General features: G+C 48.2%; 3 protein-coding genes across 4 annotated transcripts; 2 read left to right on the top strand and 1 right to left on the bottom strand.

Annotated features, from left to right (window-relative positions):
- Positions 1–1,473: 1,473 nt before the first annotated feature.
- On the top strand, positions 1,474–5,837 carry LOC149984736 (ethylmalonyl-CoA decarboxylase-like). The gene is made up of 6 exons (XM_090215729.1): positions 1,474–1,547; positions 2,006–2,339; positions 3,268–3,410; positions 4,129–4,181; positions 4,277–4,357; positions 4,541–5,837. Exons 2-6 carry the CDS (start codon positions 2,066–2,068, stop codon positions 4,953–4,955), a joined length of 966 nt encoding a protein of 321 aa, XP_090071855.1. The 5' UTR covers positions 1,474–1,547; positions 2,006–2,065; the 3' UTR covers positions 4,956–5,837.
- Positions 5,838–5,842: 5 nt separating this feature from the next.
- LOC149984735 (large ribosomal subunit protein eL30-like) lies at positions 5,843–9,747 on the bottom strand. 2 transcript variants are annotated; one of them, XM_090215737.1, is made up of 4 exons: positions 9,585–9,747; positions 7,788–7,933; positions 6,049–6,179; positions 5,843–5,964 (listed from the first exon to the last, which is right to left on the bottom strand). In XM_090215737.1, exons 1-4 carry the CDS (start codon positions 9,603–9,605, stop codon positions 5,912–5,914), a joined length of 351 nt encoding a protein of 116 aa, XP_090071863.1. In that variant the 5' UTR covers positions 9,606–9,747; the 3' UTR covers positions 5,843–5,911. The 2 variants fall into 2 exon arrangements, with proteins under 2 accessions (XP_090071863.1, XP_090071858.1); XM_090215732.1 differs by lacking the exon at positions 9,585–9,747 and adding an exon at positions 9,310–9,453.
- Positions 9,747–23,450, top strand: LOC110510284 (F-box only protein 43). The gene is made up of 6 exons (XM_036937994.2): positions 9,747–10,018; positions 11,133–12,205; positions 12,506–13,003; positions 15,582–15,684; positions 16,548–16,736; positions 22,907–23,450. Exons 2-6 carry the CDS (start codon positions 11,199–11,201, stop codon positions 23,153–23,155), a joined length of 2,046 nt encoding a protein of 681 aa, XP_036793889.2. The 5' UTR covers positions 9,747–10,018; positions 11,133–11,198; the 3' UTR covers positions 23,156–23,450.
- The last annotated feature ends 1,557 nt before the right edge of the window (positions 23,451–25,007 follow it).

Here is a 25,007-nt window from a genome sequence, read left to right as displayed (position 1 = left end):
TGATATCAGGAGGAGGGAGAGGAAAGGAGGTGATATCAGGAGGAGGGAGAGGAAAGGAGGGGATATCAGGAGGAGGGAGAGGAAAGGAGGGGATATCAGGAGGAGGGAGAGGAAAGGAGGTGATATCAGGAGGAGGGAGAGGAAAGGAGGGGATATCAGGAGGAGGGAAAGGAAAGGAGGGGATATCAGGAGGAGGGAGAGGAAAGGTGGGGATATCAGGAGGAGGGAGAGAGGAGAGGTGGGGATATCAGGAGGAGGGAGATAGGAAAGGTGGGGATATCAGGAGGAGGGAGAGAGGAAAGGTGTGGATATCAGGAGGAGGGAGAGAGGAAAGGAGGGGATATCAGGAGGAGGGAGAGAGGAAAGGTGTGGATATCAGGAGGAGGGAGAGAGGAAATGAGGGGATATCAGGAGGAGGTAGAGAGGAAAGGTGGGGATATCAGGAGGAGGGAGAGAGGAGAGGTGGGGATATCAGGAGGAGGGAGATAGGAAAGGTGGGGATATCAGGAGGAGGGAGAGAGGAAAGGAGGGGATATCAGGAGGAGGGAGAGAGGAAAGGAGGGGATATCAGGAGGAGGGAGAGAGGAAAGGTGTGGATATCAGGAGGAGGGAAAGAGGAAAGGAGGGGATATCAGGAGGAGGGAGAGAGGAAAGGAGGTGATATCAGGAGGAGGGAGAGGAAAGGAGGGGATATCAGGAGGAGGGAGAGGAAAGGAGGTGATATCAGGAGGAGGGAGAGGAAAGGTGTGGATATCAGGAGGAGGTAGAGAGGAAAGGTGGTGATATCAGGAGGAGGGAGAGGAAAGGAGGTGATATCAGGAGGAGGGAGAGGAAATGAGGGGATATCAGGAGGAGGGAGAGGAAAGGAGGGGATATCAGGAGGAGGGAGAGGAAAGGAGGTGATATCGGGAGGAGGGAGAGGAAAGGAGGGGATATCAGGAGGAGGGAGAGAGGAAAGGAGGGGATATCAGGAGGAGGGAGAGAGGAAAGGTGTGGATATCAGGAGGAGGGAGCGAGGAAATGAGGGGATATCAGGAGGTAGAGAGGAAAGGTGGGGATATCAGGAGGAGGGAGAGAGGAGAGGTGGGGATATCAGGATATCATTTCCATTTTTTTTTAAATGTATTTTTTATTTATTTAATTTTTTTCAGCCCCTGTCCCCGCAGAAGGCCTTTTGGCTGTTGGTAGGCTGTCATTGTAATTAAAATGTTGTTCTTAACTGACTTGCCTAATTAAATAAAGGTTAAATAAAAATAAAAGTTGAGAAAAAAAAGGAGGTGAACTGATAGCACGGCATGTTTGAATCATTTTTGAACGACATATATAATTACTAGACGGTACGGTGAACCGAAAAATGAGTGTATACCACAATTCTCTTTGGTAAAACTACATAGAATCAATCATTCTGAATGATGGGAGTGTTCGCTTGCCCTCGTGTGTCGGTTCCAGCGAAGTGCAGCTGGCCAAGTTCCTTGTTCACTGGTTCATGTTTCCGGGGGGCGAGGTTTCAATGTAACACCACAACATTGAGCTATCAAACAGCACAGGTTTGTGAAATATTTTAAGATGTCGCTTCTTATGTTATGTCACCTAATTATCAGGTTGTTAGGGACGTTTTCTCCACAGTACTTTTGGGGATGTTAAAGTCTACGCTGTTAGAAATCCACATTTTTATAAAGAGGATATAACTGAAGGACATGGTTAGTCAGCTAGCTCTTGCCCATCGCTCGAAGGCAACAACAATAAGGTGCCTCTGCACGGGCCAGATGCGCATGCGTAGATCTCTTAGTTGGGACCGGACGCATGCCCTTGGACCTGAGCTACTGTCTATCTGCCTCAGTTAGCACAGACAGAGGACTATTATGGACTGGTAGCTGCACACATACGACCTAGCAACCAACTCTGGCCAACTGTTTTACAGTTCAATAACAGTGCTGATTCCTCTCTGTTTCCCTCCCTTGCTCTTCCTCTCCTTTTTGTTTCTCTCTCTCCTCCTCTTCCTCAGTCCCTCTCCTGTCTGTTTCTATCCCTCCATACTTCTCTCCTACCTTTCCCTGGTAGCAGCATGGTTCTGTCTGCAGCCAGGCAGCACCTCCTCAGGGGCAGTCGGCTTGGTGCCTGGGGGCAGCACCTCCTCGGGGGCAGTCGGCTTGGTGCCTGGGGGCAGAACCTCCTCAGGGGGATTGGATCAGTTTACACCGCTGCCAAGGGGTTCCAGGAGAAGGAGATCAGAGAGAAACTCCAAGCTTTCCCTGGGGGATCTATAGACCTTGTCAAACAGGAGTCGGGCATCGCGGTACTGACCGTCAACAACCCTGCTCGCATGAACGCTTTCTCTGGTATGGAAGCACTGCCTAATGTTATATTGTATTAATTGATCCGAGTGTTGCTCTTTGCTGACCTGCAATTCAGACTAAATATCACTCCGGTTCTCTTTGGTTTTCTCTTCACCAAACGGAGTGAAAAATATATTTCAGTTTATATTTCCGAGTCTTTGTTTCTCCTGAGAATGACAGTGGAACAAAGGGGGCTGGTGCTCAATGAACTGGGTTGTGTTGAGTAGGGCACACTGTAGCAAAACGTTTAGCAACAGATGACCAAAAAAAAAAAACAAGTGTTTATTTGGATCTCCATTAGCTTTTGCAGAAGCAGCAGCTGCTCATCCTGGGAGGTCCACAAAAACAACACAAAACAAGACAACAGAACACTGATACACTGATGGACAAGGACTTACAATTATAAACCATTTAACAATACAACAAAACAATGTGTGTTTGTTTGTGTCCCCTCACAGTCTCCGTCGTTCCATGAGATATTGTTTAATCTGTTTTTTTTAAAAGGTAATTTTGCTGTTCACTTGAGAAATTGGGAGATGGGAGTTCCATGCGATCATGGCTCTGTGTAATACTGTGCGTTGCCATGCATTCAGTTTGGACTTGGGGACTGTGAAGAGACCCCTGGTGGCATGTCTTGTGGGGTATGTACAGGTGTCTGAAGAGACCCCTGGTGGCATGTCTTGTGGGGTATGTATGAATGTCTGAAGAGACCCCTGATGGCATGTCTGGTGGGGTATGTATGGGTGTCTGAGCTGAATGTTATTTGATTATGCAGACTATCTAGAATTTTCATCACATGAAAACTAGAAGAGAAGCAGTTCTTCTCTCGTCAATCCTCCACCTCATATTGAACATGTTCATGTTGTACCTCCGTGTTTCACTCAGGTTCAAAACGTTTTATCCCTACTGAACACTACCCTGTTTTCTCCAGGTTCCATGATGGTGGAGCTGGAGGAGAGGGTGTCCCAACTAGAGGAGTGGACGGAGGGCAAAGGTCTCATCATCCAGGGGGCTGCTGGGACATTCTGCTCTGGGTCAGATCTCAACGCAGTCAGGGCTATATCCAACCCTCAGGTCAGTCCTCAATGTTGTCAAGATATATCCAACCCTCAGGTCAGTCCTCAATGTTGTCAGAGATATATCCAACCCTCAGGTCAGTCCTCAATGTTGTCAGAGATATATCCAACCCTCAGGTCAGTCCTCAATGTTGTCAGAGATATATCCAACCCTCAGGTCAGTCCTCAATGTTGTCAGAGATATATCCAACCCTCAGGTCAGTCCTCAATGTTGTCAGAGATATATCCAACCCTCAGGTCAGTCCTCAATGTTGTCAGAGATATATCCAACCCTCAGGTCAGTCCTCAATGTTGTCAGAGATATATCCAACCCTCAGGTCAGTCCTCAATGCTGTCAGAGATATATCCAACCCTCAGGTCAGTCCTCAATGTTGTCAGAGATATATCTAACCCTCAGGTCAGTCTCTCTGAGGTTCTCTCTCTGAAAGACCAGTAGAAAGCTCAGTGAACAGTTTTTATTCACTTGGGGCACTCCTACTTCCATCCAATCTGACTTCCTAAACCACGTGTCAAACTCATTCCACGGAGGGCCGAGTGTCCTTCTTTCCTTCCTTGGTTGATGAATTAAGGTCACTAATTAGTCAGGAAGTCCCCTCACCTGGTTGTCTAGGTCTTAATTGAAAGAGAAACCCCCCCCCAAAACCAGCAGACACTACCAGGCCCTCCATGGAATGAGTTGGACCTCCTGGTCTAAAACGAAGCGTCTTGTCTTTCAGGATGGGATGAAGATGTGTACGTTCATGCAGAATGCCCTGACCAGACTACTGAGGTAGTTACACACTACCCTCTGTGGTAGAAGGTTCTAGATCGGCGTGTCACACCAGATGCTCTGTGCCACACTAACCCACGTGTTCTCTGTTGAAGGCTACCTCTGTTGTCTGTAGCTCTGGTGGAAGGGAACGCACTGGGGGGAGGAGCTGAACTCACTACTGCCTGTGACTTTAGGTACAGTAACGTGACTCATTGTCCATAGATATCACCATTGTGTTTATTAACCTTTAGGCCTACATCCAGATAGTGGAGAAAAGAAGAGTTCACATAAAAAGGCCTTTTCTAGAAATATAAAAAAAACAAATCCACCAAGTTTCCAATCTGTAAAAAACCAACTTCCCGGTCTCTCCCTGCTAGGTTGATGGCGCCGGGCGGTGTGATCCAGTTTGTCCATAAACACATGGGTCTGGTCCCTGGCTGGGGCGGTGCAGCTAGATTGGTACGCATCGTAGGCGGCCAGAACGCCCTGAAGATGCTGGGTGGCGCTTTGAAAATAGACCCAGAGATGGGGCTTCAGATTGGGCTTGCGGACGGGGTCCTGGAAGGTTCCCTGGCTGGGTCTGGAGCCAATGCCCTCCTGGAGGCAGAGCAGTGGTTGGGATGCTACACCGCGGGTCCAGCCCCGGTCATCAGAGCCATAAAGAGCGTGGTGGTGTCTGGGAGAGAGCTCCCCCTGGAGGTGGCCCTGGGGACTGAGAGGGACGTGTTCGGGACAGTGTGGGGAGGACCGGCTAACCTACAGGCTCTGGCCACTAAGGCCAAACACAAGTGAATTGACTAGTCTTGCGATTACATTGTAGTCTCGTGCTAATGTTCTGGAGAAACCTAGAACGTCTGGAGTGGAAGTCGTGAACCAACCCACACCGAGACTGAACTGGAACATTAGGATGGGCTGTAGAGGGTCTGAACTCAACCAGAACACACTGAACTAGTGTATTCATTCTGACAATTATGTTGTTAAAAAAAAGGGTATCTTAAAAACAGAAGCAAATGAATCCTACTTATACTATAGTTTTAGTTGGGAAATGTTTTGAACCCATTAGGCAGAATGAATACATCCCTGAACTGTGCTCTGGGAGTTTGACAGTACCCAATGACAGATTTATATTGCTGTGTTGTGAGTGACCACTAACAATCTATTATTTCAGTGAAGGAATTGTTGTCGACTGTTGGGACCAATTATATGGTCCCCATCTAAAAGTGGTAATGTTTATTACAGGAGAGTCCGATACACTAGTTGTGACATGTGAAGATGGTATTGTGCCTTTTGGCCTTTGTGGCTCTACTACAGTCCATTAACACCGGGGTGACTGAACACCATTGGGTGACCCAACACCAGGGGGGTGACCCAACGCCGGGGGGGTGACCCAACGCCGGGGGGGGTGACCCAACACCAGGGGGTGACCCAACACCAGGGGGGTGACCCAACACCAGGGGGGGGTGACCCAACACCAGGGGGGGGGGGGGGGGGGGGGGGGGGGGTGACCCAACGCCAGGGGGTGACCCAACGCCAGGGGGTGACCCTCTTCATTACAATGCAAGCTTGATGTAGAAAAAAAAAAAAACACGAGTGCCCACATTTCTTAGTCTCTTCCACAATTTCTTCCATTGTACTACAATTACATGTCAATGACTAAACATATGACAAAAACAACTGGGTCATCTTGAAGTCGATTTATTTATACCAAAATACATCTACAGAGAAACGGAAGTGACTAGACTACTAGACTACTTCTCCCCCTGTGGCTGATCAGGCATACTCCTGATGATGTCTGAGTCCCCTGTGGATGATTAGAAAATAATGACAAGTTACATTCTAGAAACCAGTAGTGAGAGAATAACAGTTTACACACACACACACTCACCAGGGTCAATGATGGCCAGGGTACAGACTCTGAAGTACTTTCCACAGGCCGTGCCAAGCTCTATGTTGTTCCCACTGTAGTGGTGGACCCCAGTCTTAGCCAGCATCGCATAGTACTCGATCTCTGATTTCCTACCGGGAGAAGAGTTCAAATCACTTTTAGGGTGGGTTCACTTTAGTTCAATATCAGTGCTGAGCCCAGTCACTTTTAGGGTGGGTTCACTTTAGTTCAATATCAGTGCTGAGCCCAGTCACTTTTAGGGTGGGTTCACTTTAGTTCAATATCAGTGCTGAGCCCAGTCACTTTTAGGGTGGGTTCACTTTAGTTCAATATCAGTGCTGAGCCCAGTCACTTTTAGGGTGGGTTCACTTTAGTTCAATATCAGTGCTGAGCCCAGTCACTTTTAGGGTGGGTTCACTTTAGTTCAATATCAGTGCTGAGCCCAGTCACTTTTAGGGTGGGTTCACTTTAGTTCAATATCAGTGCTGAGCCCAGTCACTTTTAGGGTGGGTTCACTTTAGTTCAATATCAGTTCTGAGCAGGACTGCGTAATCTTCCCTGAGGGAAAGAGGCTTCTGCTCCAGCCAAGTAGTAGCACACCTGATTAAAATAAATCAGTCAATTTAAATAAATTCATCAGGCCCTAATCTATAGATTTCACACAACTGTGAACACAGAGATATGAATCTGTTGGTCACAGACACCTTATCCAAAATAAGGTAAGGGCGTGGATCAGAAAACCAGTCCGTATCTGATGTGACAAACCATTTACCTCATGCAGTGTGACACATCTCCTTCACATAAGAGTTAATCAGGCTGTTGATTGTGGCCTGTGGAATTTTGTCCCACTCTAATTGGAACACATGTCGATCCAGAGTGGAGGAGCGTATGCAGGCCATGACAGAACGGGACATTACCAGCCTTCCGGGAACTGTGTACAGATTTCTTGCGACATGGGGCCCATTCATCGTCGTGCTGAAACAATGGGGCCTCGGGATCTCATCATCTACATCCCTGTGTATTCAAATCGCCATCGTGTTTGTTGTCCGTAGCTTATGCCTGCCCCATGCTATAACCCCACCTCCACCACGATGACACTCTGTTCACAACGTCATGCCTGCCCCATGCTATAACCCCACCTCCACCACGGGGCACTCTGTTCACAACGTTGACGTCAGCAAACCGCTTGACCACACAACAACGCCAAACGCACCGGGTACAGTTGGAACCGGGGATTCATCCGTCTAGAGAGCACTTCTTCAGCGCGTCATTGGCCACTGAAGGTGACCATTTACCCACTGAAGTCGGGTTACGACGCCAAACTGCATTCAGGTCAAGACCCTGGTGAGGTGAGGACGACGAGCACTAGGCTACCCTGGCGCCTCTACACTCTAACCACTAGGCTACCCTGGCGCCTCTACACTCTAACCACTAGGCTACCCTGGCGCCTCTACACTCTAACCACTAGGCTACCCTGGCGCCTCTACACTCTAACCACTAGGCTACCCTGGCGCCTCTACACTCTAACCACTAGGCTACCCTGCCGCCTCTACACTCTAACCACTAGGCTACCCTGCCGCCCCAATGTTGTTGTTTAATCAGCTTCTTGATATGCCACATCTGTCCGGTGAATAGATTATTTTTAGCGAAGGCAAAAATGCTCACAACAGGGTTTTTAAAAAAACTAATTGACTAACACTTCACATGTTGCGTTTATATTTTTGGATCAGTGTAGTTACCTGAGGGCAGGTGTGTTGTTGGCCAGGATGACCAGCTTGGCTTTGCCCTGACGGATCATCCTCTGAGTCTGTTTGTAGCCCAGTACGTATTTACCACTCTTCATCACCAGCTGAAGACGAGAGTTGATGGACTCCAGGGACTTTTTCTGGGGAGAGAAACTGATTTAGAGACCAACTGTCGGAAAGTTGGCCTTCTGACAGTCGGGCTGCTTTTAGCCCACGACTGCATAAATAGGCTCCCGAGTGGCGCAGCGGTCTAAGACACTGCATCTCAGTGTCACTACAGACCCTGGTTCAGCGGTCTGAGGCACTGCATCTCAGTGTCACTACAGACCCTGGTTCAGCGGTCTGAGGCACTGCATCTCAGTGTCACTACAGACCCTGGCTCAGCGGTCTGAGACACTGCATCTCAGTGCTAGAGGCGTCACTACAGACCCTGGTTCAGCGGTCTGAGACACTGCATCTCAGTGTTAGAGGCGTCACTACAGACCCTGGTTCAGCGGTCTGAGACACTGCATCTCAGTGCTAGAGGCGTCACTACAGACCCTGGTTCAGCGGTCTGAGACACTGCATCTCAGTGCTAGAGGAGTCACTACAGACCCTGGTTCAATTCCAGGCTGTATCACAACCTGCTGTGATTGGGAGTCCCATAGGGCGACACACAATTGTCCCAACTTCGTCCAGGGTAGGCCATCATTGTAAATAAGAATTTGTTCTTAATTTACTTAGTTAAATAAAAAAGGTTAACTTTGTTTTTTTTTTAATGACAGAACACAAGGCAGTCCATGTGTAACAGTCTAGCTTCCGTCCCTCTCCTCACCCCAACCAGGGACCCTCTGCACACATCAACCACAGTCACTGGCGGCCCTTGTAGCTCAAGGGGAACAACTACTTCAAGGTCTCAAAGCGAGTGACGTCACTGATTGAAACGCTATTAGCGCGCACCACCGCTAACTAGCTAGCCATTTCACATCGGTTACACATGCATCATGGCATGTCAATATAGACCAGGCGAGGGCCCGGTTTCACAAAAGCATCTTACGACTAACTTCATCGTTAGAACCTTCGTATGAGCAATGTTAAAAACCTCCGAGCCGTTTCCCTAAAACCAGCACTACTAAAGTTGTACTTAAACGCGAGTTATTTATCGACTGCCGCAGACCACTCGTAGAAAAAGCTAAGTGCGTCGTTGCCTGCGTTTTTTCCCCCTACTGCGTCACTTTATACACAGAAGATCTCGCTAAACACAGAATCCAGATGTGGATCTGTCTCTGTGTGACCGCGGATAACTTCACAACGAAGTTGCCTACAAATACACAGTTGCCAAAGTCTTTAGAATTGTTACAAGCAAGGTGAGAAAATATTAGCTTAAAATGAGAACCGCGATGACTGCATTAAAGTGAATACGGTATATGCTACACAGGCCTACATATGTCCCTGATATCTAAGTCAATGTAATGTTCATTTCAATGGGGTTTCATTTGACTATTAGGTCCAATGTATTTGAACGGAGAACGCTTACCCGAGAATGAACGCTGCCTTTATTACACATGCCGCAACGACGCACCTACCGAACGTTGTCGTGGTGTTTCGGGAAACGCATGTTACATCTAGCGACCTAGGAAAGACGCATCGTAGACACTCGTAAGCCTAAAGTTCCTTCGCTAACCCGAAAGCGGACCCTGCTTGGTCACTCAACACTGGGATAAATTAACATTTACCCATCACCGATTAAGTTTAAGGATGTGCGCAAACATTTCTATAATAAATGAACGATTTTTCCAATCTCAAACTCACAGTTTTCTTAGTGGCCACCATGTCTTCAGTTTAGATGTTACTAGCCAACCTAAACGAGGGTATCACATGCAAGAATGAGTGATTACAATCTTGTGTTGACATCAACCGGAGAGTTTCGCTAAACGCACAGCAATCTACACTGTCCGGTAGTTGAATGAAAGAAGGAGAATTACCTCCCAGACTACAGTGCGTGTGTTTGGGAAAACATAGCATCGCGAGAAGTGGAGCGAGATGTGGAGTGAGACTTGCACCAGATTTGAAAACATCTCAGTCCTAAACACACACAGTTCATTAGGAGGACGAGGAGACTGTCGTCTGTGTACTGGTACAACACGATATAGCTCTTTGCAATGTCCGACATTTTGCCTTTTGGCTAGAAGTTTAGTAAACAACACTTCGAAACGGATTAACTTTCTTTCTGAAACAATAACTAGGTAAGTAACGTTAACTAGTTTTCTACGTAACGTTAACGTCTGTCTCAGGCTTGTATATATATGCATTACATTTTAGTATGTATTTCAAGGTGAGTTGCTAACATTTAGTATATTAACTTTAAGCTAGTAATCCAATTGTTTAACAAGCAAAGCTAACTAGTAATAATACAACAAACAATGGACTCTACATTGCAATCACATTCTGAAATTGCTACTGCTTTTTAACATTTTTGTTTTTGACGCCAGCCAGCCTTTCAGCCAGCCAGTCAGCCAGCCAGCCTTTCAGCTAGCCAGTCAGCCAGCCAGCCTTTCAGCTAGCCAGTCAGCCAGCCAGTCAGCCAGCCAGCCTTTCAGCTAGCCAGTCAGCCAGCCAGCCTTTCAGCTAGCCAGTCAGCCAGCCAGCCTTTCAGCTAGCCAGTCAGCCAGCCAGTCAGCCAGCCAGCCTTTCAGCTAGCCAGTCAGTCAGCCAGCCAGTCAGCTAGCCAAGCAGTCAGCTAGCCAGCCTTTCAGCCAGCCAGCCAGCCAGCCTTTCGGCTAGCCAACCAGTCAGCTAGCCTTTCAGCTAGTCAGCCAACCAGCCAGCCAGTCAGTCAGCCAACTAGCCAGCGGGCTAATGGGTCTCTAGGGAGAGAGAAGGAGCCAGTGTCCCCAGCCTCAGTCGAGGGTTTTTTTTGGCGGTCGCAGTGCAGTTTTGAGCGGGCGACTGGGAGCCATGGAGATATCCAGCCGGAACAGTTTAAAACCCCCAAAACGACGGGATTTAAATGCCGTTTATCTACAGCATAGCAACTACGGAGTTGTTGTCACTGTCGTCGACTGCTAGTTAGCTTCTGGCTGTTTGTTTTATCCACTTGGAAGGTTAAAAGTAACTACTCTCATAACCTGTTAACTATTGACCACTTTTTAATTTTATTAAAAAAAATAGATATATTATATCTAGATATATTTGTATTTACCAAAATTAAGTACAGTTTACATGTTTGTTTAATTTGAGCTAACTAGCTAGCTACATGAATTAACTTAAAGCTAACGTTAGCTAGTTAGCTTGTTTACAACAAAAGTGACGTAACCCTTTTTGTCTAACTGCATAGTTTTTCCAATTGTCTTCTCACAGATCAGTTTGAAACACCAGACCCGTCAACCCGGTGAAATATCTGTGTTTCTACATCTGAAAGGGAGTATGGAGCACTGTCTCAGACCAGATGTCAATTTCCACAACCTCAAAGACCCGCAATATGGAGCTTGTCATGACAGCGGATACCTGGACAGCGGCTACAGCTCTAAGATTGAGAGCGGAGAGGATTTTGACCTCTCGAAGTGTTTATCTTCTGATGACGGTTATCACGAAACGCCTAAAGAGAACGTTTCACGGAAATGCGAACCTCTGTCACCCAGAAAGAACAGACGACAAGCGGGCGTCAGAAGTCCACGGAAAGACTTCCTGAAGGAGCAGCCGTTGAAGAACGGCTGGTGCGAAACGCCTAAAGTATCCAGGAGAGAGCCGTTGCTGAGAAGACGTCTCCTCGTGTCTAAAACTGCAGACGATACAGAAACGCCGCGCACGACAGGGACTGACTCGTCATCCAACGGGAGAACCGAACACGGCTCAACTGAGGTCTTTGACCTGCCGGGTGCTTTGGCTTCAAGCACTTTAAAACCAGAAGACGTGCTTCTGTCCGGCAGGAAACTGCGCCTCCTCTTCTCTCTCGTAAGAACCTCGACACTCGAAGATGGCAAATGCAACATGGCCAACGTCACTCTCTTTGAGAGAAAGGCCTGGGCTACGTCGCTCTCAGATGCAGACCTGGAAGAGAGCGTCGGTCCCTCAGACCTCCTTACCACGGAGATGCCGGAGACCCCGCGCTATAGCAGATTAACGCCCTCGGCCGAAGACGACTTCCAGACTCCGGTCAACAACGACGTAGCGGCTAACCTCTCGGACAGCCTGAGTGTCCTGAGCACCCCTGCTCCTAAATACCACTTTGACACCCCTTCCTCCACCCCTACTCGTAAACACTACAACCGCTCTGTGTCTGAGGACAGCGGCTTCAGCTCCTTGGCTCTGGATAAATCCCAGGACTCCACGGTAGACAATGATGGTTCTTTCCAGGAGCTGCTGCTGTTGTCGTCGGGTAGCTCCAGGTGCAAGGAGACCCCCAGCAGGCTGGCTGAGACGATGAAGAGGAGGTAGGCCAGATGGCTTTTTGACTTCCGTTGAACGCCCTAGAACAGTGTTTCTCATCGACAATCCTTGACTACCCTCAACAGTATATACAAATGTGTGCTGTTTGGGGGGAGGGGGTTGAGAAAGTTGAGTTGTGAAACATTGCTGTAGAACGTTTTAGTGTTGTATGTTTATGGTGTTTTTGTAGCTAATAATTGTCATATTTAATAATTTTAGTTGTACTTGGTGTAATTCAGTTTGTTGCTTGCTTCCATTTTTTTTTTGTGAAGTCGTTTATGATCATCAAAAATTCTGATCATCAGGTCCAGACTGGAGCGCCAGCGTCGCCTCTCCACTCTCCGAGAGGGGGGTTCCCAGTCTGAGGGGGACCGGGACGTGAGGAACCTGGCAGGCCACAGAACTCATCGCAGAGAGAAGAAGAACATCGTATCCCAGGAACATCTGGAGCGCAGCATCTTCAAGGAGGATGACGACAGTGACGTCTTCCCGGATGTGACGCCGCCGAAAACAACAACAACAACCACCGCTAAGCTAGAGGACCTGTCCTTCACGCCGGCCCTGCAGATGGTCCGGGCCCTGTCCCAGAGGACATCCAGGATGTTGCTGGAACGCACCAGTCTGGAGGAACTGCTGAGGGTCTCTGAGAAGGAGGCCTTCAGGACCACCATGCCCCTGGCTGGGCTGATCGGCAGGAAGATGGGCCTGGGGAAGGTAGACATCTTTACCGAGCTGAAGAGGAAGAATCTCAGACACATCCTGGCTAAGATTCTCAATCAGCTGTCCTCTGAAGATGTCTATAGGTGAGGATTTTAATACAGTATCTCCAGAAAAGACTCATACCCCTTCACTTATTCCACATTTTGTTGTGTTTACAGCCTGAATTTAAAAAAAATGGATTTAATGAATGTTTTTGTTCCCTTACCATAATGACAGTGAAAACATGTTTTTTTTTTTAAATAGAAATTGTAGCAAATTTATTGAGAATTTTGGTCGGACGGCCAGCTCTAGACAGAGTCTGGGTAGTTCAGATATAACCTGTCAACTCTGATATAACCTGTCAACTCTGGGACCCTCATATAGACGGGTGTGTTTCTCTCTCTAAAATCAATGTCCAAACTGTTGAATTGGATACAGGTGGGACTCCAATCGGGTTGTAGCGACGCCTCGCGGATGATCGAAGGAAATCGGGATGCACCCGAGCCCATTTTGGAGTGTCGTAACAAAGGGCTCTGAATACTTAACTAAATAAGACTTCTGTATTTCATTTTGATAAAATGTGTGGACGGATTCAAAACATGTTTTCAACTTTTTGTATTTATTTTATTTTATTTTTGACCTTTATTTAACCAGGTAGGCTAGTTGAGAACACCTTTATTTAACCAGGTAGGCTAGTTGAGAACACCTTTATTTAACCAGGTAGGCCAGTTGAGAACACCTTTATTTAACCAGGTAGGCTAGTTGAGAACACCTTTATTTAACCAGGTAGGCCAGTTGAGAACACCTTTATTTAACCAGGTAGGCCAGTTGAGAACACCTTTATTTAACCAGGTAGGCTAGTTGAGAACACCTTTATTTAACCAGGTAGGCTAGTTGAGATCACCTTTATTTAACCAGGTAGGCTAGTTGAGAACACCTTTATTTAACCAGGTAGGCCAGTTGAGAACACCTTTATTTAACCAGGTAGGCTAGTTGAGAACACCTTTATTTAACCAGGTAGGCTAGTTGAGAACACCTTTATTTAACCAGGTAGGCCAGTTGAGAACACCTTTATTTAACCAGGTAGGCTAGTTGAGAACACCTTTATTTAACCAGGTAGGCCAGTTGAGAACACCTTTATTTAACCAGGTAGGCTAGTTGAGAACACCTTTATTTAACCAGGTAGGCCAGTTGAGAACACCTTTATTTAACCAGGTAGACTAGTTGAGAACAAGTTCTCATTTGCAACTGTGACCTGGCCAAGATAAAGCACAGCAGTGTGACACAGACAACACAGAGTTACACATGGAGTAAACAATTAACAAGTCAATAACACAGTAGAAAAAAAGGGGAGTCTATATACACATTGTGTGCAAAAGGCATGAGGAGGTAGGCGAATAGTTACAATTTTGCAGATTAACACTGGAGTGATAAATGATCAGATGGTCATGTACAGGTAGAGGTACTGGTGTGCAAAACAGCAGAAAAGTAAATAAATAAAAACAGTATGGGGATGAGGTAGGTAAATTGGGTGGGCTATTTACCGATAGACTATGTACAACTGCAGCGATCGGTTAGCTGCTCAGATAGCAGATGTTTGAAGTTGGTGAGGGAGATAAAAGTCTCTAACTTCAGCGATTTTTGCAATTTGTTCCAGTCACAGGCAGCAGAGAACTGGAAGGAAAGGCGGCCAAATGAGGTGTTGGCTTTAGGGATGATCAGTGAGATACACCTGCTGGAGCGCGTGCTACGGGTGGGTGTTGGCATCGTGACCAGTGAACTGAGATAAGGCAGAGCTTTACCTAGCATGGACTTGTAGATGACCTGGAGCCAGTGGGTCTAGTGACGAATATGTAGCGAGGGCCAGCCGACTAGAGCATACAAGTCGCAGTGGTGGGTGGTATAAGGTAACAAAACGGATGGCACTGTGATAGACTGCATCCAGTTTGCTGAGTAGAGTGTTGGAAGCTATTTTGTAGATGACATCGAAGTCGAGGATCGGTAGGATAGTCAGTTTTACTAGGGTAAGTTTGGCGGCGTGAGTGAAGGAGGCTTTGTTGTGGAATAGAAAGCCGACTCTAGATTTGATTTTAGATTGGAGATGTTTGATATGAGTCTGGAAGGAGAGTTTAGAGTCAAGCCAGACACCTAGGTACTTATAGATGTCCACATATTCTAGGTCGGAACCATCCAGGGTGGTGATGCTAGTCAGGCGTGCGGGTGCAGGCAGCGAACGGTTGAAAAGCATGCATTTGGTTTTTACTAGCGTTTAAGAGCAGTTGGAGGCCACGGAAGGAGTGCTGTATGGCATTGAAGCTCGTTTGGAGGTTAGATGGCACAGTGTCCAAGGACGGGCCGGAAGTATATAGAATGGTGTCGTCTGCGTAGAGGTGGATCAGGGAATCGCCCGCAGCAAGAGCAACATCATTGATATAACTTTGTCATTTTGTTGAGGGGTATTGTGTGAAAATGGGTGAGAAACAAGACCATTTTGAATTCAGGGCTGTAAACACAACGAAACATGTGGAATAAGCCCAGGGCTATATGAATACTTTCTGAAATGTGTGTGTGTGTGTGTGTGTGTGCAAACACATATGTGTAATCAAAACGCTTGCTAGAACATTCTATTACCACGTCATTGTCATGACATTGTCGCGTGTGTTGCGTTCTCCTGGTCTACAGGGTCGGTCAGGTGTCCCGGAGCTGGGATGAGATCATAGTTCAGAACAAGATGTCCAGCCGCAGGAGGAGACACTACCTGATGGACGTCAAGGCCTCTCTGGAGGTGAGGTTGTCTCCTGTAACCGTGTTTCAGCATTGATCTAGAAAAGCACTTTAGTCTGGGGCCACTATTATTAGTGTCTCAGTAGGAGTGCTGATCTAGGATCAGGTCCCGTCTGTCCATGTAGTCTTATTCATTAGGATCTAGGATCAGGTCCATGAGTCTTATTCATTATGATCTAGGATCAGGTCCCGTCTGTCCATGTAGTCTTCGTCATTAGGGTCTAGGATCAGGTCCATGTAGTCTTAGTTATTAGGGTCTAGGATCAGGTCCGCGTGGGGTCTAGGATCAGGTCCGCGTGGGGTCTAGGATCAGGTCCGCGTGGGGTCTAGGATCAGGTCCGCGTGGGGTCTAGGATCAGGTCCATGTTGCCAGTAGGGTCTAGGATCAGGTCCATGTAGGGTCTAGGATCAGGTCCATGTCGTCTTAGCCAGTAGGGTCTAGGATCAGGTCCATGTAGGGTCTAGGATCAGGTCCATGTAGGGTCTAGGATCAGGTCCATGTAGGGTCTAGGATCAGGTCCATGTCGTCTTAGCCAGTAGGGTCTAGGATCAGGTCCCTGTCGTCTTAGCCAGTAGGGTCTAGGATCAGGTCCATGTAGGGTCTAGGATCAGGTCCATGTCGTCTTAGCCAGTAGGGTCTAGGATCAGGTCCATGTAGGGTCTAGGATCAGGTCCGTGTCGTCTTATTCAGTAGGGTCTAAAGGACAAACTGATCCTAGATCACCACTCCTACTGAGCCTCTTTATGAATACAGCTCCAGTCAGATGTTCTATATATATATATATATATTTAATACAGGGCTACTTTCACCAACACTGTTCATTCCCTGTGTGTGTGTGTGTGTGTGTGTGTGTGTGTGTGCAGCTTGGCAGTGCAGTCCATGTCCCTGATGCAGAGACCAGGTTGACCCTGCCGAGCCGGTCTGTCCTGAAGTCAGTCCAGGCCCAGTCCAGGACCCCCAGTACCAGCATCCGTGGTACCCCCCAGTCAGGAACGGGCACTTCAACCCCCGTCCAGCACAACTCCGCCAGCAAACAGGACCTGTTTATACAGGTGAGTCCCCTGTGTCATGTTATGTGGCCCTACGTTTCAGGTATATTTAATAAAAAATAAGACATTAGTTTATGGCCGCGATGAATTAAAACAGCATTCGAAACACACATCCAACTAACGTCGCTATTTTAATGATGCCTCGTTTATCAAGTCAGCCAAATGTGGATCCTTCCCTGTAGACAAGGACACTAGCTCTGTTGTAGTGGATCCCTCCCTGTAGACAAGGACACTAGCTCTGTTGTAGTGGATCCCTCCATGGAGACAAGGACACTAGCTCTGTTGTAGTGGATCCCTCCCTGTAGACAAGGACACTAGCTCTGTTGTAGTGGATCCCTCCCTGTAGACAAGGACACTAGCTCTGTTGTAGTGTGGATCCTTCCCTGTAGACAAGGACACTAGCTCTGTTAGGTTGTGGATCCTTCCCTGTAGACAAGGACACTAGCTCTGTTAGGTTGTGGATCCTTCCCTGTAGACAAGGACACTAGCTCTGTTGTAGTGGATCCCTCCCTGTAGACAAGGACACTAGCTCTGTTGTAGTGGATCCCTCCCTGTAGACAAGGACACTAGCTCTGTTAGGTTGTGGATCCTTCCCTGTAGACAAGGACACTAGCTCTGTTAGGTTGTGGATCCTTCCCTGTAGACAAGGACACTCGCTCTGTTGTAGTGGATCCCTCCCTGTAGACAAGGACACTAGCTCTGTTATAGTGGATCCTTCCCTGTAGACAAGGACACTCGGTCTGTTGTAGTGGATCCCTCCCTGTAGACAAGGACACTAGCTCTGTTGTAGTGGATCCCTCCCTGTAGACAAGGACACTAGCTCTGTTATAGTGGATCCTTCCCTGTAGACAAGGACACTCGGTCTGTTGTAGTGGATCCCTCCCTGTAGACAAGGACACTAGCTCTGTTGTAGTGGATCCCTCCCTGTAGACAAGGACACTAGCTCTGTTAGGTTGTGGATCCTTCCATGTAGACAAGGACACTAGCTCTGTTAGGTTGTGGATCCTTCCCTGTAGACAAGGACACTAGGTCTGTTAGGTTGTGGATCCCTCCCTGTAGACAAGGACACTAGCTCTGTTGTAGTGGATCCCTCCCTGTAGACAAGGACACTAGCTCTGTTGTAGTGGATCCCTCCATGGAGACAAGGACACTAGCTCTGTTGTAGTGGATCCCTCCCTGTAGACAAGGACACTAGCTCTGTTGTAGTGGATCCCTCCCTGTAGACAAGGACACTAGCTCTGTTGTAGTGGATCCCTCCCTGTAGACAAGGACACTAGCTCTGTTGTAGTGTGGATCCTTCCCTGTAGACAAGGACACTAGCTCTGTTAGGTTGTGGATCCTTCCCTGTAGACAAGGACACTAGCTCTGTTAGGTTGTGGATCCTTCCCTGTAGACAAGGACACTAGCTCTGTTGTAGTGGATCCCTCCCTGTAGACAAGGACACTAGCTCTGTTGTAGTGGATCCCTCCCTGTAGACAAGGACACTAGCTCTGTTAGGTTGTGGATCCTTCCCTGTAGACAAGGACACTAGCTCTGTTAGGTTGTGGATCCTTCCCTGTAGACAAGGACACTCGCTCTGTTGTAGTGGATCCCTCCCTGTAGACAAGGACACTAGCTCTGTTATAGTGGATCCTTCCCTGTAGACAAGGACACTCGGTCTGTTGTAGTGGATCCCTCCCTGTAGACAAGGACACTAGCTCTGTTGTAGTGTATCCCTCCCTGTAGACAAGGACACTAGCTCTGTTAGGTTGTGGATCCTTCCATGTAGACAAGGACACTAGCTCTGTTAGGTTGTGGATCCTTCCCTGTAGACAAGGACACTAGGTCTGTTAGGTTGTGGATCCCTCCCTGTAGACAAGGACACTAGCTCTGTTAGGTTGTGGATCCTTCCTTGTAGACAAGGACACTCGCTCTGTTAGGTTGTGGATCCTTCCCTGTAGACAAGGACACTAGCTCTGTTAGGTTGTGGATCCTTCCCTGTAGACAAGGACACTCGCTCTGTTAGGACACTAGCTCTGTTAGGACACTAGGTCTGTTGTAGTGGATCCCTCCCTGTAGACAAGGACACTAGCTCTGTTAGGTTGTGGATCCTTCCCTGTAGACAAGGACACTAGCTCTGTTAGGACACTAGCTCTGTTAGGACACTAGGTCTGTTGTAGTGGATCCCTCCCTGTAGACAAGGACACTAGCTCTGTTGTAGTGGATCCCTCCCTGTAGACAAGGACACTAGCTCTGTTGTAGTGTGGATCCTTCCCTGTAGACAAGGACACTAGCTCTGTTGTAGTGGATCCCTCCATGGAGACAAGGACACTAGCTCTGTTGTAGTGGATCCCTCCCTGTAGACAAGGACACTAGCTCTGTTGTAGTGGATCCCTCCCTGTAGACAAGGACACTAGCTCTGTTGTAGTGGATCCCTCCCTGTAGACAAGGACACTAGCTCTGTTGTAGTGTGGATCCTTCCCTGTAGACAAGGACACTAGCTCTGTTAGGTTGTGGATCCTTCCCTGTAGACAAGGACACTAGCTCTGTTAGGTTGTGGATCCTTCCCTGTAGACAAGGACACTAGCTCTGTTGTAGTGGATCCCTCCCTGTAGACAAGGACACTAGCTCTGTTGTAGTGGATCCCTCCATGGAGACAAGGACACTAGCTCTGTTGTAGTGGATCCCTCCATGTAGACAAGGACACTAGCTCTGTTGTAGTGGATCCCTCCATGGAGACAAGGACACTAGCTCTGTTAGGTTGTGGATCCTTCCCTGTAGACAAGGACACTAGCTCTGTTAGGTTGTGGATCCTTCCCTGTAGACAAGGACACTCGCTCTGTTGTAGTGGATCCCTCCCTGTAGACAAGGACACTAGCTCTGTTATAGTGGATCCCTCCCTGTAGACAAGGACACTAGCTCTGTTAGGTTGTGGATCCTTCCATGTAGACAAGGACACTAGCTCTGTTAGGTTGTGGATCCTTCCCTGTAGACAAGGACACTAGGTCTGTTAGGTTGTGGATCCCTCCCTGTAGACAAGGACACTAGCTCTGTTGTAGTGGATCCCTCCATGTAGACAAGGACACTAGCTCTGTTGTAGTGGATCCCTCCATGGAGACAAGGACACTAGCTCTGTTGTAGTGGATCCCTCCCTGTAGACAAGGACACTAGCTCTGTTGTAGTGGATCCCTCCCTGTAGACAAGGACACTAGCTCTGTTGTAGTGGATCCCTCCCTGTAGACAAGGACACTAGCTCTGTTGTAGTGTGGATCCTTCCCTGTAGACAAGGACACTAGCTCTGTTAGGTTGTGGATCCTTCCCTGTAGACAAGGACACTAGCTCTGTTAGGTTGTGGATCCTTCCCTGTAGACAAGGACACTAGCTCTGTTGTAGTGGATCCCTCCCTGTAGACAAGGACACTAGCTCTGTTGTAGTGGATCCCTCCCTGTAGACAAGGACACTAGCTCTGTTAGGTTGTGGATCCTTCCCTGTAGACAAGGACACTAGCTCTGTTAGGTTGTGGATCCTTCCCTGTAGACAAGGACACTAGCTCTGTTGTAGTGGATCCCTCCCTGTAGACAAGGACACTAGCTCTGTTGTAGTGGATCCCTCCCTGTAGACAAGGACACTAGCTCTGTTAGGTTGTGGATCCTTCCCTGTAGACAAGGACACTAGCTCTGTTAGGTTGTGGATCCTTCCCTGTAGACAAGGACACTCGCTCTGTTGTAGTGGATCCCTCCCTGTAGACAAGGACACTAGCTCTGTTATAGTGGATCCTTCCCTGTAGACAAGGACACTCGGTCTGTTGTAGTGGATCCCTCCCTGTAGACAAGGACACTAGCTCTGTTGTAGTGGATCCCTCCCTGTAGACAAGGACACTAGCTCTGTTATAGTGGATCCTTCCCTGTAGACAAGGACACTTGGTCTGTTGTAGTGGATCCCTCCCTGTAGACAAGGACACTAGCTCTGTTGTAGTGGATCCCTCCCTGTAGACAAGGACACTAGCTCTGTTAGGTTGTGGATCCTTCCATGTAGACAAGGACACTAGCTCTGTTAGGTTGTGGATCCTTCCCTGTAGACAAGGACACTAGGTCTGTTAGGTTGTGGATCCCTCCCTGTAGACAAGGACACTAGCTCTGTTAGGTTGTGGATCCTTCCTTGTAGACAAGGACACTCGCTCTGTTAGGTTGTGGATCCTTCCCTGTAGACAAGGACACTAGCTCTGTTAGGTTGTGGATCCTTCCCTGTAGACAAGGACACTCGCTCTGTTAGGACACTAGCTCTGTTAGGACACTAGGTCTGTTGTAGTGGATCCCTCCCTGTAGACAAGGACACTAGCTCTGTTAGGTTGTGGATCCTTCCCTGTAGACAAGGACACTAGCTCTGTTAGGTTGTGGATCCTTCCCTGTAGACAAGGACACTAGCTCTGTTGTAGTGGATCCCTCCCTGTAGACAAGGACACTAGCTCTGTTGTAGTGTGGATCCTTCCCTGTAGACAAGGACACTAGCTCTGTTAGGTTGTGGATCCTTCCCTGTAGACAAGGACACTAGCTCTGTTAGGTTGTGGATCCTTCCCTGTAGACAAGGACACTAGCTCTGTTAGGTTGTGGATCCTTCCCTGTAGACAAGGACACTAGCTCTGTTAGGACACTAGCTCTGTTAGGACACTAGGTCTGTTGTAGTGGATCCCTCCCTGTAGACAAGGACACTAGCTCTGTTAGGTAGTGGATCCTTCCCTGTAGACAAGGACACTAGCTCTGTTGTAGTGGATCCCTCCCTGTAGACAAGGACACTAGCTCTGTTAGGACACTAGCTCTGTTAGGACACTAGGTCTGTTGTAGTGGATCCCTCCCTGTAGACAAGGACACTAGCTCTGTTAGGTAGTGGATCCTTCCCTGTAGACAAGGACACTAGCTCTGTTAGGTTGTGGATCCTTCCCTGTAGACAAGGACACTAGCTCTGTTAGGTTGTGGATCCTTCCCTGTAGACAAGGACACTAGCTCTGTTAGGACACTAGCTCTGTTAGGACACTAGGTCTGTTGTAGTGGATCCCTCCCTGTAGACAAGGACACTAGGTCTGTTGTAGTGGATCCTTCCCTGTAGACAAGGACACTAGCTCTGTTAGGTTGTGGATCCTTCCCTGTAGACAAGGACACTAGCTCTGTTAGGTTGTGGATCCTTCCCTGTAGACAAGGACACTAGCTCTGTTGTAGTGGATCCCTCCCTGTAGACAAGGACACTAGCTCTGTTAGGTTGTGGATCCTTCCCTGTAGACAAGGACACTAGCTCTGTTAGGTTGTGGATCCTTCCCTGTAGACAAGGACACTAGCTCTGTTAGGTTGTGGATCCTTCCCTGTAGACAAGGACACTAGCTCTGTTAGGTCTGTTAGGACACTAGGTCTGTTGTAGTGGATCCCTCCCTGTAGACAAGGACACTAGCTCTGTTAGGACACTAGGTCTGTTGTAGTGGATCCCTCCCTGTAGACAAGGACACTAGGTCTGTTGTAGTGGATCCTTCCCTGTAGACAAGGACACTAGCTCTGTTAGGTTGTGGATCCTTCCCTGTAGACAAGGACACTAGCTCTGTTAGGTTGTGGATCCTTCCCTGTAGACAAGGACACTAGCTCTGTTGTAGTGGATCCCTCCCTGTAGACAAGGACACTAGCTCTGTTAGGTTGTGGATCCTTCCCTGTAGACAAGGACACTAGCTCTGTTAGGTTGTGGATCCTTCCCTGTAGACAAGGACACTAGCTCTGTTAGGTTGTGGATCCTTCCCTGTAGACAAGGACACTGGCTCTGTTAGGTCTGTTAGGACACTAGGTCTGTTGTAGTGGATCCCTCCCTGTAGACAAGGACACTAGCTCTGTTAGGACACTAGGTCTGTTGTAGTGGATCCCTCCCTGTAGACAAGGACACTAGGTCTGTTGTAGTGGATCCTTCCCTGTAGACAAGGACACTAGCTCTGTTAGGTTGTGGATCCTTCCCTGTAGACAAGGACACTAGCTCTGTTAGGTTGTGGATCCTTCCCTGTAGACAAGGACACTAGCTCTGTTGTAGTGGATCCCTCCCTGTAGACAAGGACACTAGCTCTGTTAGGTTGTGGATCCTTCCCTGTAGACAAGGACACTAGCTCTGTTAGGTCTGTTAGGACACTAGCTCTAATCTGTTTTATATTGTGTTTTCCGTCCTCCTAGGTGGCCAAAACCCTCTTCACCGACGAATGTCTGAAGCCCTGCCCTCGGTGCCGGCACCCTGCTCGGTGTCACTCGGTGAAGATGGAGGCCGTGTGTAGCAGCGTTGACTGTGGATTCCGGTTCTGTACCGGCTGCCTTTGTGCCTTCCACGGATCCAGAGAATGCGCCAGCCTGTCGGCCAAGAGACGCAGCAAGATGGACGTTCTTCCCGGGAGCGCTCGGAGCAAACGCAATGTCAGGAGATTGTGAATGTGTTTTTTTTTTTTAATTAATTTTTTATGTTTCGTTGTTTTGCAATTATTTGTACTTCCTGTCCCCTCTTTTTTTAAAAATGTGTTTAGCTTGGATATGTTTTTAATTATGGGTCGGAGAGGAGCTGAGAGAGGAGAATCAATCAGAGATGAAATGGCTGCTGAATGCTGGGCTCCTCCATCGACGTTACCAGAATGTTGTTTTCTCTTCTCAACTGAACTTCCATGGTTTTTATATGAATGTTTCTGTACATTGTCTACATTTATTTTAATAAAGTTGTACTTTTTACATATTTTATTTGCCGTTGTCTCATAGGCATGTGAACAGGGACAAATCGTCCGGCGCCGACGCTCGTCTTGTGTGGCAGGGCTTGCGGACCACAAAGGGAGGCCCAGCCGCGAGCTGCCCAGTGACACGAGCCTAAATCAGACGAGCTAAATCACTTCCTATGCTCGGCTTCGAGGCAAGCAACACTGAGGCATGCATGAGAGCATCAGCTGTTCCGGACGACTGTGTGATCACGCTCTCCGTAGCCCGACGTGAGTAAGACCTTTTTAAACAGGTCAACATTCACAAGGCTGCTGGGGCCAGATGGATTACCAGGACGTGTGCTCCGGGCATGTGCTGACCAACCTGCAGGTGTCTTCACTGACATTTTCAACATGTCCCTGATTGAGTCTGTAATACCAACATGTTTCAAGCAGAACACCGTAGTCTCTGTGCCCCAAAACACAAAGGCAACCTGCCTAAATTACTACAGAACCCATAACACGTCTGTAGCCATGAAGTGCTTTGAAAGGCTGGTCATGGCTCACATCAACAGCATCATCCCAGACACCCCTAGACCCACTTCAATTAACATACCGCCCCAACAGATCCACAGATGATGCAATCTCTATTGCACTCCACACTGCCCTTTCCCATCTGGACAAGAGGACCACCTATATGTGACAATGCTGTTTATTGACTGCAGCTCAGCATTCAACACCATAATACCCTCAAAGCTCATCACTAAGCTAAGGACCCGGGGACTAAACACCTCCCTCTGCAACTGGATCCTGGACTTCCTGACGGGCCGCCCCCAGGTGGTAAGGGTAGGCAACAACACGTCTGACACGCTGATCCTTAACACTGGGGCCCCTCAGGGGTGTGTACTTAGTCCCCTCCTGTACTCCCTGTTCACCCATGACCGCACGGCCAGGGACGACTCCAACACCATTAAGTTTTCCAACGACACAACGGTGGTAGGCCTGATCACCGACAACGACGAGACAACCTATAGGGACGAGGTCAGAGACCTGGCCATGTGGTGCCAGGACAACAACCTCTCCCTCAAAGTAATCAAGACAAAGGAGATGACTGTGGACTACAGGAAAAGGAGGGCCGAGCCACGCCCCCATTCTCATCGACGGGGCTGCAGTGGAGCAGGTTGAGAGCTTCAAGTTCCTAGGTGTCCACATCACCAACAAACTAGAATGGTCCAAACACAGTAAGACAGTCGTGAAGAGGGCACGACAAAGCCTATTCCCCCTCAGGAAACTAAAAAGATTTGACATGGGTCCTGAGATCCTGAAAAGGTTCTACAGCTGCACCATCGAGAGCATCCTGACCGGTTGCATCACTGCCTGGTACGGCAATTGCTCGGCCTCTAACCGCAAGGCACTTCAGAGGGTAGTGTGTACGGCCCAGTACATCACTGGGGCCAAGCTTGCTGCCATCAAGGACCTCTACACCAGGTGGTGTCAGAGGAAGGCCCTACAAATTGTCGAAGACCCCAGCCACCCCAGTCATAGACTGTTCTCTCTACTACCGCAGGCATGTGGTACCGGAGTACCAAGTCCAGGACAAA

This window comes from Oncorhynchus mykiss, chromosome 2, assembly GCF_057628025.1.
Source record: "Oncorhynchus mykiss isolate SJ-2025 chromosome 2, ASM5762802v1, whole genome shotgun sequence".
NCBI lineage: Eukaryota > Metazoa > Chordata > Actinopteri > Salmoniformes > Salmonidae > Oncorhynchus > Oncorhynchus mykiss.
The sequence above is the reverse complement of the archived record's forward strand: the minus strand, read 5'-3'. Positions and strand labels throughout refer to the sequence as shown.

Bases quoted from the DNA above. Each gene is read 5' to 3' on its own strand.
- LOC149984736 (XM_090215729.1), top strand. From the start codon at position 2,066: ATGGTTCTGTCTGCAGCCAGGCAGCACCTCCTCAGGGGCAGTCGGCTT. The intron at 2,340-3,267 runs GTATGGAAGCAC...TGTTTTCTCCAG, and splicing joins TCGCATGAACGCTTTCTCTG to GTTCCATGATGGTGGAGCTG. The intron at 4,182-4,276 runs GTAGTTACACAC...TCTCTGTTGAAG, and splicing joins GCCCTGACCAGACTACTGAG to GCTACCTCTGTTGTCTGTAG.
- LOC110510284 (XM_036937994.2), top strand. From the start codon at position 11,199: ATGGAGCACTGTCTCAGACCAGATGTCAATTTCCACAACCTCAAAGAC. The intron at 12,206-12,505 runs GTAGGCCAGATG...TCTGATCATCAG, and splicing joins GCTGAGACGATGAAGAGGAG to GTCCAGACTGGAGCGCCAGC. The intron at 13,004-15,581 runs GTGAGGATTTTA...CCTGGTCTACAG, and splicing joins TCCTCTGAAGATGTCTATAG to GGTCGGTCAGGTGTCCCGGA.
- LOC149984735 (XM_090215732.1), bottom strand. From the start codon at position 9,339: ATGTGTAATAAAGGCAGCGTTCATTCTCGG. The intron at 6,180-7,787 runs GTAACTACACTG...TTCTCCCGGTAG, and splicing joins AACAACACACCTGCCCTCAG to GAAATCAGAGATCGAGTACT. The intron at 5,965-6,048 runs GTGAGTGTGTGT...AATCATCCACAG, and splicing joins CCTGGCCATCATTGACCCTG to GGGACTCAGACATCATCAGG.